The following is a 20,060-nucleotide window of genomic DNA, read 5'->3' as shown; positions in this document are numbered from 1 at the left end:
CCCAGTCATGCTATGAAACGCTGCATTTAAATGTTTTTTCTCCGAAGCAACAGCAGGAAAATAATTGAAACAGCTAAAGTAACAGTTCAGTTTGTCAATCAAGTGAAACCCTGTTTGGGACAGGCAGATGGCTAAAGTGTGTGTGTTTGTCTGAAAGTTGATCACTTGCTGTGTTGTTCAAAGCCCATTTTTTTTTTGATACATATCGTCTTTTTTTCTTTCTTCAAAATAGAAACAAAGCTACCAGTTAATATGTCTCAGTGTAACACAGTACATCCATCCAGCCAAGTACACAAGAAGTTTATTTTCAGCAATTTCATTAAAAAAGTGAAACTCCATTTGCTATTTGTTTTGGGGATTATAACTTACAGCTAATAAAAACTCAACGTCCAGTTTTACAGATAAAAAAATATTCAACAAGACGAATAAAAAGAGGATCTCTTACCTCTGTTTTCATAGTTGTCCAGCAGACACTCTTCGAAACCCTGTGCCGTATTCAAGAATATTAACGGAAAGTTTACTGGAAGGAAAAAGTGTGGTCAAAAAAGGAGCAAAAGCAACTGTGGAAGTTGTACCACTCCAAGGATTGTGAAGCCAATTCAAGAGGCTTGGGGTGGGCAGCTTAACACTTTATATTAAGCTGCTTTTACACAAAAATAATCATCGTATTGTAACGAAATTTGTCCTTTGCACTTAACCCATCCCTTAGGAAGCAGCGTTCTGGAATGGGGAACTTGCAGCCTTCCCAGGATGCAAGTTCCATGCTCTAACCTCTAGGCCGCCCCTACCTCTAAATTAGCCAGCTTGCAAATTAAACTCTCTACATCAAAACTTTTGCTTTATAAAGTAGAAGCAGATCAGTGTTTATTTTATAATTTTTGTGATGAACCAGAGAGAACCTTCAGAAGCATCTTACATGGAATATGGAGGAAAGAGACTGGACTGTTGCTCAGTGGTTCAAAGTAAAAAAATTTCTGGTAATTAAAGCGTGAGGAGGCACAGAATCCACGTTCCACATCTGCTGGTGTTGGTCCTCTGGGTTTTATCAAGTCCAAAGCCAGAACACCGGTGAACCAGGGACTTTCCGGGTACTTCATGTTTCCCTCTGTTGACAAGTTTTATTGAGATGCTGATCTCATTTTCAAGCAAGACCTGGTGCCTGGCCGCTCTGCCAACTGAACCGATACCTGCTTCAATGACCACAAGTGTCTTTGACTGACCAGCAAAGTGACCTGACCTAAAATCATAGAGAAATATGAAGCATTGTCAAAGGGAAGATGAAACAACAATGGAGATGAGCTGATAGTTAAGCAACCTGGGCTTCTATTACATCCCAGCAATGCCGAAGGCTCATCGCCTCCATGCCTCGCTGCATCGATGCAGTAATTCATACAAAAAGACGGCTAGCTGAGTCTAAACACTAAACACTACATGGAGACGCTATTGAGTCGGCTCTCATTTATGTATTCAAAGGAAAACCTTTTTTATTGCTTTACTGTAATATTCTAACTTTCTGTATCGGAGAGTAAACTGACCATTCTGCGGTGGCTGACGGCCTGAACTGCTTTGTTGTTGTCTTCTACACTCTTTGTGCATATCCTAGATTTAGATTTTTCAGTCAGACTCACAACCAACCTCCTCAACTGTGGCTTCACCTCCATGGATTATTGGAGCAGCATTGTTACTAGCTCTGATCATATCTTTAACTTGTGGACACTGCGAAGCGCGTCTTCCAACACATCTGTTTCTACGGAGTACTCCTGAACCACTAAACCTTAATTCAACACAGAGTGATTTGAGGACTTCTCGTTAAATACAAAATAAACGGGAACAAAAGGAAGAATTTGAAGAGACCAAAGAGGGTAAAATCATGTCTACCTTTCCGCTCGTTGAGAAACGCCCAGTCCCTCAGGGTGAAGACAAATGAACCTGCTGCAAGCGTCAGCTTCCTGTGTGCATATCGGAACACCTGCACGCTGGTAACCACTGAGACATGGCTGGACGGCGGCTCTCCGTATACCGAGGTGGAACCGGCTGGCTTCACCTTCTACAAGATTGACCGAGATCCAAGGCAAGTCTCCACTCCAGTGGTGAAGTGGGGCTTCTTGTCCGCACAGACCCCTGACATCGAGCTGCTCTGTGGTCCTCTTCATCCATATCATCTTCCTCGTGAATCTCCACAGCTCTGCTTTACGGTGATGTATGCTCGCATTTTAGGATCCGGACTGAAGAAAGCATTATGGCATTCCAGGGACGCTTCGACTGCACGAAATGGGAGGTTTTTAAATGTTCAGACTCAAACAAACTGAAGCGAGATGGGACTGTATCGAATTTTGTAATGGCTTCTGCCCACCAAGACATTTAAGACACGTGTATAAAAAAACGTACGTTCCCTTAAGGAAGTTAGCCCACCACTGAAAAGATTAACCCACTGAGAAATACAAAGAAAAATTAAAAGACAGATAGATATATTCAAAAATATTCACAAAAATATCCTAGAGCGAGATATGACTTGGAAATTTTATCAGATTGAAAACCAGATTGTCACAACCTTAAGTCTGACAGCTATTAGAGGACTGTTAATGAATTAACGTATCCCTAGGTGGTTCTAGAAAACAGCCTGAAGAGGGACAAATACATAGAACTCGTTCAAGGGAAAGCAAAGGCAATACTTTCTGGAAAACCTGGCTTTATTTGAAGTTATCTGTAAAATGCTGAAGATGTTTTATATTACTTATGTGTTCTACTAGTTGGATTACATGCTGGTTTAGTGGCATAAGGAACCAAACAAAGAACACACTGTAGAAAATAGTGACAAGAAGCAGAAAGCTGTTGAGTGCCAGTTTGGATCATTTGGATCTTAAAGGGTAACTCAGCCCAAAATTAACTTTTTTCAAATGGTTCATGTTTTCGTCACCATAGCCCTTTGTTAAGGTATAAAAGCATCTGAGTCAGGCTCAGGAGTTGGGATCGTGAGCACTGAAAGCATTGATCGATTGTGTTTAACGTTTATTGCTGCTTCTAACACCAGCCCATGTTAGCACCACTTAGGAACTGCGCCCATTCTATCCTCCACTGCCTTGGCAGTGCCGGCTTACGGCATCGCTAAGTCAGCGCCTTGTGCCAGCGACTCGAAGTGATAAGGCTCAGACCCGCTGGGCTCCACAAAGACTCCCCTAACCTCCGGTGATGAGGGGGGGTGAAAAATCCTCCACCTCAAAAGACCAAACTGTGGCTAAACCACCAGATGTCGCCGTTGTCACTACATGTTTCAACATGTAACTTTCCCTTGTCCTGACCGCAGCGCCAAGCCCAGCTTCAACCCCACCCCAACATTCATACCCACACAACTGTGTCTCTTTTTTTTTTTCTTTTTTTTTTGTCTTGGGAGGACTTATGCCTTTACATCTGGGTGAGTTAGACTTTGAGGTAAAAAGCATTTTTGCTGATCAGAATCATCCACTAGTTGCTGCTTTTAAACAGAAAACAGCACTTTGTGCTGAAATTAATTTTGTTTATTAAAAACACGTTAAAGAAATAGTTTTTTAAAATAGTTTTTCATGGTCTTAAGGTCTGAATTGGTAGAACTTTTATGTTTCTTTTATATGAGAACATGTTTTTATCAATTATGTATTTATTCCATCAACAGACACTGAAGGAGCCTGGTGCATAATAAAGTAGTATATGGATGGAGGTAATGTGCTGCAGACGGTGTTGCTGTTCAGCTATTCTGTCTTTACATTCTCTGCGTTTAGGAGTGTTTTGACGGAGATTGTGTGTGTTGCTCAATTATTCTTTTGTTTGTTCGCTCATTGAACAAAATATCTGCACTGGGACAATAAAGTATCTATTTTATAGTGTGTTTGCTTTTTATTGTGGTTGTAAGTCATAATCACTAAAACTGATAGAATATATATATATATATAATATATATATATATATATATATATATATATATATATATATATATATATATATATATATATATATATATATATAAATCTGTGTATGATGAACATATACAAAAAAAGAGTTACACCTTTTGAGCTAAATTACTCTAACAAACTCGCTTTTTAATAATATTTTAATTTATTGAGAAACACATTTGTCTTGAGATTTTTAATATGTTACCGAATTAAAACAAGAGTGGCTCCTGGCTTCTAATTTAACACAATTCACCCAGATAGAAGAATTGTTTCTCTAAGCTTACATCATTTCATTGAATTACTAACATTAAAAATTATCTGTTGACCCTCTTTTCAGCATTTCTCTGCTTGAAATAATGCTCGTCAATGACTCAGAGTGCTCGCATTCCCACTGAAGATCACCTGGATTTATCTTGTCTTTTGTTTCTTTTTTCTTCTTCTTCTTATTTCTCTTTCTTTTACTGTCCCCTCAGAATTTGCTGACTCTGGTGAGTTACTCTAATTTCTGTGTCCCTACTCCCCGTCCTCTTCCTCCTCTATTCCCATCCCTCGTATATACGCCAACAGCAAATATGTTTGTTCTCATTCCGGCATCTGGGAGGCAACTCTTATCCAGCGTGCTCTCTTATGTATACATCTCCTTAACGCCTCTGTGCTGTATGTCAGCTCTCTCCCTTAAACATGTCATTCTCTTCTGTGGATGCTTTCTGCTTGGAAACCCCCTCTGTGATCATTTTTGCATTGTTTTGCCGCCCCCCCCACCCCCATCGTTCCCAATCCTCTCTCTCCTCTTATGAATTCTTAAAAGTTTAAGCTTTCCGCTGATGTTTTTTTTCTTTCTGTGAGGGAAGAACAAAAAAGCACATTGACTCCAGGTTTGTCGGGGTATTTTAGAAGAACCAGTTTGGAGAAGATGGTGTGTCAGTCTCTCGATCTGAGCAGTTCGCAAACGCTTGCAGCTTCTTTTTTTTTTTTCTTGAATCCCTGTCGTCAGAACTTAGAGTCAATAAGAGCTTGTCAGAGCAATCGATTGAAATTTTTTTCCCTTCAGTAGCTATTTAAATTAAACTGTTATCGACTCGCATTCACCTGCTCCTCGCGGTTTCTCTGTTTACTCCGCATCAGGATTTTGCCCATCTGCTTGTCTTGTGCTCTCCTGAATTCAAATGTCTTTTAGTGGCGTGGCATGCTTGAGATCTGCTTAAAGTAAAACATTTTTAATTGACTGGGACAGTGTGTTTCATGCTCCAATATGAAATTGCTCCATCCATGTGCAGTTACAAATAAAATCACTCAGGAAGGCCATCAAATATTGAACGGCACAGAGATATTGGGAGCGAGCAGGGAAGGGTGGAGCTGACTCGCCTGTCTGATGTCTCTGTAGTTTTCATGTCTCTTAAAAAAAAAAAAAAAACACTCAGAACTCAGGTTGCGTTCCTGCTTCAAGCTGCTCCATAAGATTTATCCCACTGAGATCATAAATCTAGAACCTAGAAATTTGGGATTTATTCATATTGTTCGCAAAGGGACTGATATAAGACTTTTTTGACTCAGACACAAATCTTATCAGATCCTAAAGACTATTTACATGCTTTAAGCTTCTCATGAAGCATGTTGGTCAGTGCAATTAACTGATTTTATTGATATATATAAAAATTTTTTTTTGGAAATATTATGTCCTGTTGTGTCTGCGTGTTATATGTTACATGTATATCTGTATGCATCTTGGCCAGAGGTTGAATTGCACTCATTATGGGCACTAAAACACATTAGAAAATGCAGACCTCGCCTAATAGTAAGGGTGAGAAGGAAAAGTCAAAAAGTGGGGTGATGCTGAAGATATTTGGCTGGAGTTAAGGGCAGCCTTTCATGTAAGCTGGACTGGGTTGAGGGGAAATGGGAGGAGGAGGGTGTGAGGTTTCAAAGTCGGTAGAATCTACCGATTTGAGATCAGAATGGTTTGGGCCTGGTATTTTATTTTTGGGGATGATATTTATTTTACTCAATTTGGGGCTTTTAGATAATATGTTTGTGTTCTTTTTCAGGCTAGAATGATTATACGTCAAAATTATGCAAATAAATCCAAACACAGGAACTGGGTGCTAATCTTTGGTTTGATCTCCCTTAGCATGTGTTCGCTGCAACTACTTAACTTTTGCAGCTTCTGGCATAATTATAGGTAGTGATAGTTTGTTTGTCTTATGACGTTTGCTTTACTTGCACAGACCCGGGTGTATACCATAAAATCAACAACACGGTTGAGATCGGCTCTTCGGGAAGACTATCCAGGAAAATAAGTGTGTCTGTGTTTGGGGTATTTTTTGTTTCCATACATAGTTGAGTCTTACTTTTACAACCAGGTTACTAAGTTACTCCTCCTTCTACATTATTCAATCCATTCTGCGCACAGCCCCACTAACACTGGCAGCAAAGCAAGGCAACAGAATGATGCTGCCTCCATGCTTGGCACTCAGTACAGTGTTCTTTGGTTAGAAACATTTACCATGATAACTTCTAACATAATCCCTGTTATTATGGCCAAAAAAAGCTCCCTGAACTTTCCCATTTCCTGGCTATTGGGTCTTCTGACTCCTGATTCCCCAATAAGATGTTAATTGTCATATCAAGACATACATGAACCTTCAGCACCACTTATTTAAAGTTAGGTTAACGTATGTTTATATTTAGCCCTGTATTTGCAATTCCGAGCCAATGTGGAGTAAATCCACGAGAAATTCAAACCAGTGCAACCACTTATTGCTTTTTGTTTATCATTAAAGTTGTGTAATCATTGCATGCCAGAGAAAGAAAGATTGAGCCCGATCATTAAAAGCCACAAATGAATACAGTCAGCATGCCCATCCTGACTGTTTGTAAACTAAATTTATATTTTAAATATGAAAAAATATATATATATATTGAACTTCCTGTTTACTTTAAATGGCCACCAGCTCAAAGCCCGGCCCTGTGAGCTGCATTGCTGTGGTGGCTCCGACTGTTCAGTCGCTCTCCCGCTGATTGGAAGATAGACAAGAAAGATTACTCACCCTGCCACAGTGACCTTGCGCATCTTTGTTGATGTCAGGTCATTTTTTTGTCATCGCGTGCAGGTCACGCTGACCTCCTCAGTGGTCTGAGGAGAGACCAGAGAAGGTCGTCTGTGTAAACGCACTTATTGGCAGACAAACTGCTTACAGGGCAAGGTGGCGGCACAGAAGAGGGCACGGCTGTCAGTTCCCTTGGACACTTTTGATGCTACCCAACCAAAAGACAGCCAACAACCTTTCATTTGTGTGTACATACAAAAATAAATATTTAAACACCTGACTCCATTTTTTCCCTTCAATTTAGCAACTATAAATAGAGTGGGGCAATACTCCCCACACCAGCAGCCCTGTCTGATTGGTGACCCAGGACCACATTGATCACACAGTTCAATATTGCACTCACTGTCTCTGACCCCCCCCGGGCAATGGAAATGCATTTTCCATTTCTACAAATATAACACATTGACTTTTTTTCTATTACTTTAACGCTGTATCAACACATCGCCACTATTCAATGGTTAATAGCAGTAGACAAGATAGAGCAACAGTAGATATGGCCGAATGACACTTAGATATTTTACAATTCCTGCACTCTGTTAAGCTGCAATGTTTTTAAGCCACTCACAATTTTTTTTCCCCCACCAAGCTTCCAATAAGTTCGACATTAACGCAATCTTTCAATGCGCTCTGCGATACAACCTTCTCCTGAAGGCATTTCATTGGTTTTCTTTGGACGTTTGGGTGATTTTTCACATGTTTTCTGTCCAATCCTTGTTCCTGACCTTGACACGCTACTGTGCAGAATGTACTTAAAAATGAGAAATGTTGACAAGTGGAGGACAAAAGAAGGGCTAGGCACAAAACCAGGGAAGTAAGAAACTCTGATAATTCTCTTACACAGGGCTGACACAGAGATGCATCGTCTTTCAGTTTATCATCTAAATGCTTCGTTTTCCGCTAACAGTTCTTTGGGAATCTATTTGTCGATGAAATAAAGGGTTAGGTTTACTCTGACAAACTGAATTATACTTAAGAACTAGGCGACTTAATAAACCAAAACACATTCCCCTGAATTTGGTCTGATACTAAACCGAAAATGACTGAACTGAAAGAACTTTTAAAGAACTTCAGAAAGCATGAAAGAAAAACCAAAAGATCAAGACCAATTTACCTAATTAAAAGAAATCCTGGCTGCTTGAAGGGGAAATACGAAGGATTAAGGAAGGAGTCAAAACGTTTGCACCAAATTGTGCTAACTTTGTTATTTCAAAAACGTTTTGGCTGCCAGCAAATTAGCTTTGCCATTAGAATCAAGAATCTTTATTTTCATTAGGTGTTAACATAATGAAATCTTTGATAAGACAGAGACCGGCTAGGAACGCACACAGATTACACATAACATTCAGGGACAAGACAAAATCTTTCCAAACGTTTTTTGTCTCTCTCCATGAAATCAGTTGACCAACAACACTTCCTGAAACCCTTGAAGTGCACAAATAGGCTTTAGCATCTAATAATATTCAGTTTTAATCAAAGACTCAGATTGCAGTCTCTTCACTGATGATAAAGATTACTGTGCAGTTGCCTGGGTGTATCACGCGAAGGCTCTGTCGTTTGATAAACTCATGCACACGGTGAAACACTGTGCAGTAAATTCACATCAAGTTATAGAACTGTGGAGTTGGCATGGATGTCCAGACATTCCCTGAAAAGTGTTTCAATACACATTTGCACGTGAGACAGTGAAAACAATTCTGATGGGATCAAGAACATGTGGAACCAGTAGTATGTTTGTAAACATGTAACAGATTATGAACTGGACTGGTGGTTTCATTCTCAGCAGGGGGCGATAGCCCTCACAGCTTTGGGAAAGAAGCTGTTTAAAAAACAAAAACAAAAAAATATTAGTTGTTGATTTACAGTTTTTGAATCGCTTACCTGATGGAAGTGAGGCATTGTCCGGGTGGGTGGGATCTAAACTATACATCTGGCACTTCTCCGGAGTGGTGCAGCATAAACCGTGTCTAGATCTTATAGACAACATCCCACAATCCCCTGTGCTGACCTCACCACCTGTGCCAGATCCTTCCTCTCCTGTGCTGAGCAGCTTCCATACCACACAGTTATGCAGAAACACAAAATGGGATGCTGCAAATAGTGATGAGGATATAGAAATCCTCTAATAATTGTCACCAGTGAGATTTTCACCATCAAATAGCTGAGTCGGGAGTCAAAGGTAATTTAGAGTATTTATAATTTTCCTTTTTCTTGTAGCAGCAGCGAAATGGTACAATTCTCTCAGAAAGATGGCAGTAGGAGGAGTAAAATGGCTGTCGGTAATCCTGTCACACTGAATGACCTCAGATTCAAGCTCACAGCCAAAGATTTAATGGTGACTCTTTCATGACCGAAGATTTTTCTTCTGACAGTCAATAATCAGACAGTATCAACATAGCTCGGGTTCATAGTGCTTATTTGAAACAATGTTAAATGTCTGCTTTAGAAAACTACATAATTATGTTTTTCTTTTGTAGAAATAGACAGACAAATCTGCTGTTGAGTAGAATCTGACAATTCTTAGCTTAATCGGCCCTCGCCAATGCCCAGCCAGCCAGAAACCCGATAATCAAATCTTTTTCTGATCAGTGAACGTGTTATAGTGCTACCAAAATTCACTGTTGATGCTTTTTTACTGTTGAAGTTGTTAGAGTGGGATGAAGACTCCAATTAAACTAGAATCACTATGCGTGATGTGGTCTAAATGTAAGTAAGAGGGAGTACAGAGATGGTATGAACAGGAAGGCTAAACAAAATATAGCAAAGGATGTTTTTTTCCTTTAGTCTTTCAATGTTTATTATGGAACATGCTGGATTTGGAAAGCTTACAGTTAAGGTAAGGATCTACATTCACTGGGACATACAGATGACGATTGCCGTTTTTCTTACGCTATCTTCACTTGCTGCTTACCTCGAATACAGGATACTCAAGAATCCTCGTAATGTGAACTCTTGTCATTTTGTCTTTCATTTAAAATAGTAATCACATTTTTTATAGCAACTGCTCTCTCACACTTGTGGCATAATGTTACATTTTATCCTAATATGAACAAATAATGGCCACTCCTCACAGAACTGGAAAGAAGTTTGATACTGTTTCTGTATCATCTAATGTTGCCCAAAGCAAGTATTGCAGCTGAAACTTGAACACAGAATGTTTCCTTTACAAATGCTTAATTAGAAGCTGTGTCAAGAATTGTGCAAATGTCATCCTGTTAAGTTAAAAATGAAAAGCTTTAGCTCTGAATCACACTTTTGAATTCCAAAAAAAAACAGTAGTGACTATTCCAAAAAAAAAAAGTAAGATTTTGTTTAAAATGTTGACCTTTACAATTAAGAATGTACTTCACCTCAAGTTAATATGTGTTGCTGCTAATGGCTATAGCTTCTAGCAAGCATATTTAGATGCTAAATAGCATGACTTATAGTTTGCATACACATCTTGTAATGATAGCTTTTAGTTACCATATGTTAAGGCTAACTGGTCTAGCTTCGAGCTAGCATTTGTTACGTCTCATTATCTACCTTTTAGCTTGACGATATTGTATATCTTGAGGCTAACTGGCATATAGCTTCTAGTTAGCATGTGTGGCATCTAATTGTTTGGTCTCCAGTTTGCATGTGTTTAGCAATGATTAACAAATCTTTTCATTGACAAACATAGAGGCTAATTAGCCTAATTTTGATATAGTGAGCAAAGTAAGTAAAACGTTATTTATCAAGTACCTTTCTGATATAAATCACAGAGTCCTTCACAGGACCCAACAATGCATAAAAAGGAAATTAAAATGAAACATATTTTAAAAGATATGTGGATGGCATATGTTGCTGTTAATTAGCATAGCTGCTATTTAACATTTGTAGCTAAAAAAAATAAAAAAATTTTTTTTTAAAATAGTGGTCACTTTGAAATAGTAGCATGGACTTCTGGTTCCACACACACCTCACACCATCAGGTTAAAGTAATATTTATTTTGATTTTTGTTTGTTTATTTATTTCAGTTTATTTAATTAGTTCAAAAAATATTGAGCTCTGAAACATTCAGCTATTTTCTAAGCCTGCGTTTCCTTGCAGGGTCGTGGGGGTCTGGTGCCTTTCTCCAGTGCTCATTCGCTGAGAGTCAAGTCCCAAACCTCAGATGGAATTACAAAATGCTTTGAATGCTTTGAAAATATGCTGGAAACTCTGGTCTCCTCTCAGTAATAATGAGAATACATGTTGTCCCTCAAAGCCGCTACACTTTGGGTTTAAATAAACAATCCTGTCCTTCATATGTCTCCTATCATGCAAAAGTGCCATTAAAGTTTTGCTCCCCCTAATGTTAAGTTGACAACTAATCACATTTCCAGTGTGTTATGTAACTGGGCCCAGCCAGCCATGGCATCATCCGTCAATCCATCGTTCCTGCTACCAAAACCGCACACGCACACATGCCAGACCTCTGAGCCACCCCACACCACACGGGTGATATAATCAATGTTAAAAGCCTTTTTGCTTTTGCACAGGCTGTGAATTCCCCTGACACTCCAGCCCCCAGCACACAAACTGGACATGTACACACATTCCCTCTCACGCTTGGCTCACCCGCGGTTTGGAGGTCACGTCGCAAGGACAAGAGTTGGGTTTGTAAACAGCAACAAATCTGTCCGCCTTTCCACACTTGCAGGGAACAAACACAACCCTGTGTGAAAGCAGCAATTTTTTTTTTTGCTTTGGCATAACTGGACTCAGTTACAGACTAGCCTCGCTGTGCACTTAAATAAAAATCATCTAATTGAATGAGATTGAAGCACTTGTCTGGAAGTGCAGCAGAGGAGCGAGGCATTTTGTAGTGAGACAGATTTTCATCTTATTAGACTGATTTTTCAGGGCTGCCATGTCTTATATCCAGCATGAGAGATTCACGCTGATCTCACCGCACGTGAGCATAGTGGGTGCGCACTCAATATGATACCGTAAATATCTGCTTTGAATAGCACTTATTTACTGCAACATTTTCTATGTAGGAAAGCAAACTAATTTGCACATTAAGGCAGATAGAGTCGCCTGTGAGTATCAGAAAACACAGGCTTGTGTAGAATGATTAAGCTACGCCTAAATATATTAAGGTTCATAAACCAACTAGTCTCTTCATCTGTAAAAAAAAAAAAAAAAAAAAATCAATCAGCCTCATAAAGTAATTCTGAAGGATGATAAAGATGATAAAGATCACCTCATTGACTGAAAAAAACATCAGGAGATTTCTGTACATTTCCAAAGATTAGATGTTAGGATCAATAACAGGACTAGAGATGATAAGAAATATCAAATTAATCAAGAATAAAATGCGTTATCATGGCTGCTCCTTGTCTCCTTCCTATGGTGTTAATTCACAGATTCTTATGTTAGAAGTTGAAGTTGCTCAGAAAAAGCTGCATTTTTACGTAGACCCATGATCAGGCACGCACCATTGGTAGGAATCTGGAAAAAATAAAGCTTTTGTAGGTGAAAAGTAAAGCTACCTTCTTTTTTTGTGCACCACTTTGGTAAAATAAACAGCTTAGAACGAGGAACACAAGGTTGGATAATAAGAAAAGATTAAAGAAATGCTAAAACTTACTACAATCTTGAAAGCAGTAGAATTTGTCAAATAACATTAAAATGTGCTTGGTTCCTAATATTTGAAAAAAAAAAAAAAAAAAAATTGGCTTATTGTGGTTATTCCACATAGTGACCTAACATAATTTTAGCATCCCTCCTGTAAAAAAGAAGTATACAATATAAACACTTTTTTATAATTTTGTCTTTCAGTTTTTGAAGGAGTTTATTCCCCTTTTACTGAAAGACTGTATGAACTCTTGGATATCCTAAGTGCACATTTCTTTTGTACGCTGATTATGATTATGTTTCAAGAATGAAGAATCTTTATTGTCATTATGTAACATTATTAAAATATTTGGTGAGACACCTGTTCAGAATTCACACACAACACATAGACACAAACAAGACATAATGTTTAAAGAGTTAAATGCACCGACAACACATCCTGTGAAGCTAAAAGCGTACAAATAGTCCCTAGCATCTGAAAAGATAGATAGAAGTCACTTTACAGAAACGATGTCAATTACTGCGTATTTCCAAGAATGTTTCAGACAAAACACTTCTGGAGAAGTTAGAAAGTGTCCAAATAGTAATTAGCAAAAATTTTAATCTTCAAGTTACAGAAATGAGCAATTTGCATGTGTGTCCAGACAAACACTCCCTGAGAAGCTAAAAGTGTGCAATAGACATTAGCATGTGAGACACAGTGTAAATAATACTCAAAATTCAGGCCAGAAGGCTATACCTTCTGCTATATCTGAGTTTATTTATTTTTTAGTAAAACAAAGCCCTTTGAGCATTGTCAAATCTTGGAAAGGGTTTTTGGCCTTTCAGACTTCAATTTGACCACAGGGCTCAGTTTCCTTAAATATACCTGTTCTTCAAGCATCTTCCTGCCTTCAGGACATATGGTAATTTTAATAGGGATTTGCAAAAATGTTGTGTAATCCATGGTTTTTGGTTGAGTCTCTTATAGGACCTTACTGATTTTATCCTCTCAAAATTAAACAGTCTCCCTCAGTGTTTTGGAATCTGATAGCAGACCACTTTGGACCAGCAGCTTAATAAGTCATGGAGTTACTTGTAAAGACAAGACCACATTCACCACTGTAAATTAAATCCTACATCAGAGAACCAAAAATATGTCTGATCAGGAAAGTATCATATCTGTCTGTTTTGTTTTGTTGGTACAGTAGTCTAGAATGGGTCATGTGACCGAAAGCAGCACTCTAGGTCACATGACCTATTCAGAGACGGAGCTGACCCTCTCAAGTTAGATAGGCAAGTTTTTGAGAAGTGCGGACGGCACAGAGCATCGACACACACAAAGTGCTGTATGAGCAGAGTATGAATACATGTGAAATGCCAAAAAATAAATCTGTCCCAAAGATCATGACAGCAAGCTTCTGGGATACTTCTAGCTGGATTTAGTAGAGTTCACTTCAGCTGGCTGGTTTCCTTACATGGACCCAGGGTTTAGCCTCATCTTTGAAGTCAGGGCCATTGGTAAGCTCATTCCAAAAGCTGATTTGTCCATTCTAAAATTCATTTTAATGTTTATTTGAAACATCAGCTTGTGACCAACGTTTAAAAATTAAACAGATTTTTTTTGCATTAAAGTTGAAAAATTCTGCCATAGTTTTCCTTATTTCCATCATCTTTGTTTAATTCACCAGCCACTGGCAGCAAAACAGCCTCACAGGATGACGCTGCCACCACCGTGCTTAACATTTGATACAGTGTTCTGGGTCTTGAAGACCTCTGCATGACTCCTTCAGACATACTTCCTGTCAATTTGGCCAAACTGCTTTGACTTTATCTTGTTTGTGTCGTGTTTGGATGTGATGAGGAAGCAGGGAACTGAATGGAGTAGCTGCATCAGCACTCTCACACTTTCATTGGGGAACAAAGGTAGCAAGGAAATCCGAATAAGAACAAAACCCACAGAGGGAATCCAAGATTGCACTAGCAGGACCAGCGAGGAGCAAAAACCAAAAGAGAACTGAGGAAACCAAGGGATTCATATGCCAGGGAGAGAGATTGCTGGATAGAAAACAGACCAGTGATTGCTGAAGGGTTGCAGCTGTGAGGACATCAGGTGGCTGAGAACTGAAACGGGCTGAGAAGAAAAATGACAAAAGTTGAACGCAACAAGAGAGGATGATAACCAGCACTGGCGAACCCACCAGTAACACAGAGCTAACAAAAATGTCAGCTTTTCCATCTGGGAAACTGTAACACATCAGTGAAGCTTGAAGGTTTTTGTTGTGAGGCAGGATCTGCAGCCTTCAGGTCTCTGCTGACCTTATGTTGCGTTACATTTGCAGTCGGAACTCGGAAATCCCGGCTTCTGAACGAAAAATCGAAAGTCTGAGAATTTTTTAAAAATAGTTGGATCCAACATGGCAGCTCCTCGCATCAACAACGGTAAGCTGCGATAAAACACGTTTACTTTGATAGACACAGTTGTAAGGGTGCGTTAAAATCAATGTTACATGTAGTTGCTGCAACTCTGAACCAATATTTGCGTGTGGAAAGTACAGCTTTAAAGGACGAAGGCATTACGAAGAAAACAACGGCTTTCCTGGCTGCCGCCATGTTGGGATCCTAGCTTTTTGTTTCCTTATTTTGGAGTCCCGACTTTTCCGACTGTATTACCTGGAACACTTTTTACTGAAGGTTAACCCCATTCCCAGCTCCTATTTTCGTTTTCCGACGCAAATGGAATGCAACACTAAACTCAGTTCAATGTGGATAGCAACACTGCCATTCCAGTGGTTTCCAGTTGTTGGTGGGGTTGGACTACTGGTTGGTTTTGGTTTTGGGGCGTTTCGTGGTATATTTATCCTGTTGCCCGGTATTTTACTCAAACAGAAAGATCTGCCAAGGAATTACTCAGTCTTCATGTTCTCAATCAGGTCCTTTTGGTATGGACTTACCTGACAGTTCTGGCTAAACATGGGCCACAGTTCTACTCGGTGTTGAGATTACGGTTTCTGCTCAGAGGGGATGTCTTGCAGGCAAAGATCGGTCCTTAATGTCATACAGCCACTGAAAGGAGAACTTTGCAGTCTTTGCTGTGTATGATATCATTAGTTTGGTTTTCCAGTGTTCTTCGCTTTTACTTGATTTATGTTCATTACCCAAGCACTCCCAATAATCACCTGGCTGCTTGGGACCTCTGTTTTAAGACTCTGTACTCTTAATTTGCTGTCTATTAAATGATTTTCTATCCTAACCGATGTACTCAGTCAGTAGTTTAATCTTATGCGCATCAGCTAAATGAGCATGCAACCCACAACTCCGCTGCTGGGAGAGAAGCGAGCATATTTATAGTTGAAAGAGAACAGCTCCAAGCTGCGAGCTGCTTTTTTTTTTTTTTTTTACATTATTATTATTTTTATTTCTGAGGCGAAGAGCAACGTGGGAGGCAGAAGCCTGTTTTCTGCAGCTTCCCGTTCAGCTGTTGATGCAGATTTGTGTTCCCGGCTAATTCATCATGCAGATGTGCTGACCGTCCTGGTCCCCGTGGCACGGAGAACTGCTTCAGTAAGGGAATCAAATTAGCCGTTGTAGTTTCATTGTTGGAATAAAACGCTGAGTCACGCGGTTTTATTTGGGAAGAAGAAAAAAAAAAGCTTGCATACAGAGGAGAGGGGGACTCATCTTTTTTTGTTGTTGCTGTTGTTGTTGTTGTTGTTGTTGCTGCATGGTGACCCAGAATATTCTATTTTACATCCCTCTTCAGTCTGTTTGTTGTTAATTTATCTTTATAAGTGTCAAAAATGTCATCCCACTTTTTTTTCCCCGCACACCTTCTATCTAAATAATCCTTAACACCGGGGGGCTCTTTTTTTTCAGGCTAAGTCACTGAGAGGTTCCAGGGTATTTCAGACGCAGCTCAGTCTTTGTTTTGCACTTATGCAGTGATGACTCAGAGAGATATTTTTTTTGTCTTTCTGTTTGTCACTCCTTGTGCCGGTGTGAGTGTTTTGCACTGTGCGTGATGCTCGCAGAGCCAAGCGGACCTGTGCTGTTCTGTCTTGTTCACTATTTCCCTTTTCTTTGTGTGTCCGTTGCTTACCCTTTGTCTTTTGCTGTGATGTTGTAGAGCTTGGGACTTATGGGAAACTAAAATATTATCACTCAATGACTGAGGAAGGTAAGCCCAAAACTTTCAACTACTTCCTTGTGTAATTCAGCTGTCGTCATCCCCTCTTGATTTTCCGCCTCCCCCCCCCAACCCCTCCTTCTCATGATGAATCAGCACTTTGCTTCTATCTTTTTTTGTTTTCTTGCTTGTGACGCACATTTTGCGCAGTTTCACTTTTCAGTTTGATAACCCTCTCTCTGAGATTTCACTGGCATAAGTGCAAATCTGTGCCTTTTTTTTAAGTTCTCATTTTTATTTTGAGGCTTCGATTATTATTTTGCCCTCAGAATATTTCTCATGTTTTTGTACGTGTGTGAGGTGTTTTTTTCTCTCTTCATATTTCATTTTTCTTCATATGTTTCCAACAGCTCCTTGCAAAAACTATTTATTTACATTTTGCCACGTTACAACCACTAATTTAGAAGTTTTTGTTAGTATCGTATGTTAAATACCAACACAAAATATGTATATAATAATAATAATAACAACAACAACAACAATAATAATAATAATAATAATAATAATAATAATAATAATAATAATAATAATAATAATAATAATAAATATGATAATATTATTAACAGTAAGTGTTATTGTTGTAGTAGCATTACAGTTGCCCAGCTCAACACTTTGCAGAACCCCTTTCTGTGCAATTAAGGCTAAAAGTCTTTTGGGGTATGTCTGCACATCTCTCAAACTAAAGTTTTGTCCCCTTTTTATGAAACAATTCAACTTTTCAGTCAGGCTGAATGGACATCAATTTTCAATTCTAGACTAGATTTGGGTCTGGACTTTGACTAGGCCGTCCTTACACACAAACACGCCTTGATCTAAACTATTTCTCTGTGGCTCTTGCTGCTGGGAGCTTGACTTGTCTTCCAGGATTGCTCTTTATCTTTCTCCATCCATCTTCTCATCAACTTTATCCCTGTTTCCCTGTCTCTGCGGAAGAAAAAGATCACAGCCTGACGCTGCCGCCATGATGTTTTACTGTGGTAATGATATCTTTAACTTTATGTGCAGTGTTAGTTTTCGGGTAAGACAAAAAAATAGATTTTAATTTTGTGTGACCAGAGACCTTCTACCACATGTTAGTTGTGCCCCCTATATGACTTGTGGGAAACCCTTTAAGCAGCTATTTTCCCCACCTTTCCATGAAGGTTTGTGCTTTATAGAACAAATGCTTCTTATGTCAGATATGAGCTGTTGATCTGTGCAGCTCCTCCAGAGTTACTCTAAGTCCCTTGGCTGCATCCATGATTAATCCAGCGTGTCAGCTTAGAACAGCGGCCTTATTTTTATGAGGTTTGCGATATTGTCATACTCTTCCTGATGAATTAATTAACTTGACTCTGCTTTAAACATCTCCACAATGTTTTGATGTGCTCCTTGGTCTTCGTGATGCACAATTTAATTTAAGTTTAATTTGGTTGTAACCGTAGAAACGTGGAAACTGTCAAAGGGTGTGAATACTTTTTGCAAGGAACTGTATATTTAATTATGTGAATGTACTAAAATATCTATTTCACAGGCTCCTAAAACATCAAACGCGCGCAGACTCACGCACATTCATATCTAGGATTTAAACAAACTAAACTAAAACCACTAGATCCTTCTTTTTCCCTCCATTTCTCTCTCTCTCTCTCTCTCGGTTTCCCTGTTCCTGTAACCCATCTGCGTTGCTGAGAAATACATCATCCACGCCTCAGCGCTCGCTCGGAGGTTTCACTTACACCAGCAGCGGGTGTGCACACCTGAGACGTACGTTGCTGAATTTGGCAAACCGGAGTGACTCATCCGCCCGGCGCTTACGTAACGAGCAAAGCTGACAGGGAAACAGGGCAGCTGTGTCAGAGCCAGGCAGGCAGGGGAGGAACGGGCTTGGTTATTCTCAAAGACTCTTCAGTACTACTCAAATTGTAGATATAGCATAGTGTAAATGGCCCTCGCTGAATTGATCGATTTACAGTAATATATATATATATATATATATATATATATATATATATATATATATATATATATATATATATATATATATATATAGTAGCTGGATTTTTTACGTCTTTCTGCTTGGGAGAACATTTTATTATACTGTATTTGCAACAGCATTATAAACCTACCTCCCTATAAGCCATGTTTTAATGTTTTTTTTTCTTCTTCTAAATGATCTTAGTTAATGTGCATACAGCATAGGTTATTATACCTTTTACCTGCTCCTTAATCTCAGCAAAAAGGTTCAAACTGGGTAATTAATCTCCCTGAGTAGACCCTGCGGCCATCCACCTTATAAGGCATGCCGTTCATAGCCTGTCAACAGCATAGTGTCCTTAATACGAGTGATGGTTCCTGTTTTTTTTTTTTTAGTTTCCACACCTCGACTATGAGTTTTTAGCATCAGCTGAAGTTGTCATTTTTGTAGCTGAGATAAATATGTAGAAGCTGTCTTTCAGCCTGCTGGCCAGCAGTTCACAGCTTCAGTCAGTAAAGGGGCGCTACTCTTTGTTTCAAGAAGCCACAGAAAGCTCCAGTCACTCCGAGATTTACTCTGAGGTCTTATTAAAGGGACTTCAAATGGCAATTTGTTTTTTTGTTTTTTACAGTTTTGAAACTGTATTGGAAAAAATTAAAGAAAATAAGATGGATTCATTTCAGAGTTGATGAGTTCAGAAAGCGTCTGACGGGATCCCTTTCAAAACCCGCCTTGAACCTTTGAAAATATTTTCGCTTAGACTTGTCTCTGTATTGACCCCCTTATGCCTTCGTGGATCTTTTTTAAGATTACTGACTAGACCCAGACTCGGTGCCCCAACAAAGATGCGAATGTGATGCGAGGTAACCACAGTGAAGCAGCAACAAAACATTACAAATATTGGGACAAAGATACAAAATTACAGTAAAATGTGACTGGATTATTGAAAATAATCCAGTCACATTATTTTCATTTCATTTTTATAGATCTATAAAAATGAAATGAAAATCTTTTATAGATTTCACACTTAAATATCTGAAGATAACCTGAACAAATACAAGCAGCAGTTTGTACACAATGACTTAATCTACTATGTTACACCAGCCCTTTGTGAAAAAGTAATTGCTCTCCTTCTTAAAATTAACTGATTCACCATCGTGCTTAGGAAACTGTCAGACCTATAGAGTGAAGAAATAATTTAAATCGGCCTGTTTGACGACATTAGGCAGGCTCAAAAATCAACACACCATGCCTCCATCTAATGAATCTCAAGAGCAAATGAGAAACATATTTATGAACATTATTAAGCCTGGAAATGGTTTTA

The 20,060-nt window shown here is 39.0% G+C and overlaps 1 protein-coding gene across 8 annotated transcripts in view; it reads left to right on the top strand.

The window, feature by feature from the left end:
* LOC105927900 (sodium/potassium/calcium exchanger 2) overlaps positions 1-20,060 on the top strand; it is a 77,770-nt gene that overhangs the window by 40,092 nt on the left and 17,618 nt on the right. For 6 of the 8 annotated variants that reach the window (XM_036146547.1, XM_036146550.1, XM_036146549.1 and 3 more), the window contains 2 exons: positions 4,400-4,414; positions 16,723-16,773. The exons of 1 other annotated variant lie outside the window; for it this stretch is intronic. In XM_036146547.1, the coding sequence (XP_036002440.1) occupies positions 4,400-4,414; positions 16,723-16,773 (66 nt within the window). The remainder of the gene's footprint in view (positions 1-4,399; positions 4,415-16,722; positions 16,774-20,060) is intronic. One more of the 8 variants, XM_036146551.1, reaches the window with a different exon arrangement.

Source organism: Fundulus heteroclitus, chromosome 14 (genome assembly GCF_011125445.2).
Source record: "Fundulus heteroclitus isolate FHET01 chromosome 14, MU-UCD_Fhet_4.1, whole genome shotgun sequence".
In the NCBI taxonomy this organism is placed as follows: Eukaryota; Metazoa; Chordata; class Actinopteri; order Cyprinodontiformes; family Fundulidae; genus Fundulus; species Fundulus heteroclitus.
This window is presented reverse-complemented; position numbering and strand designations above follow the sequence as displayed.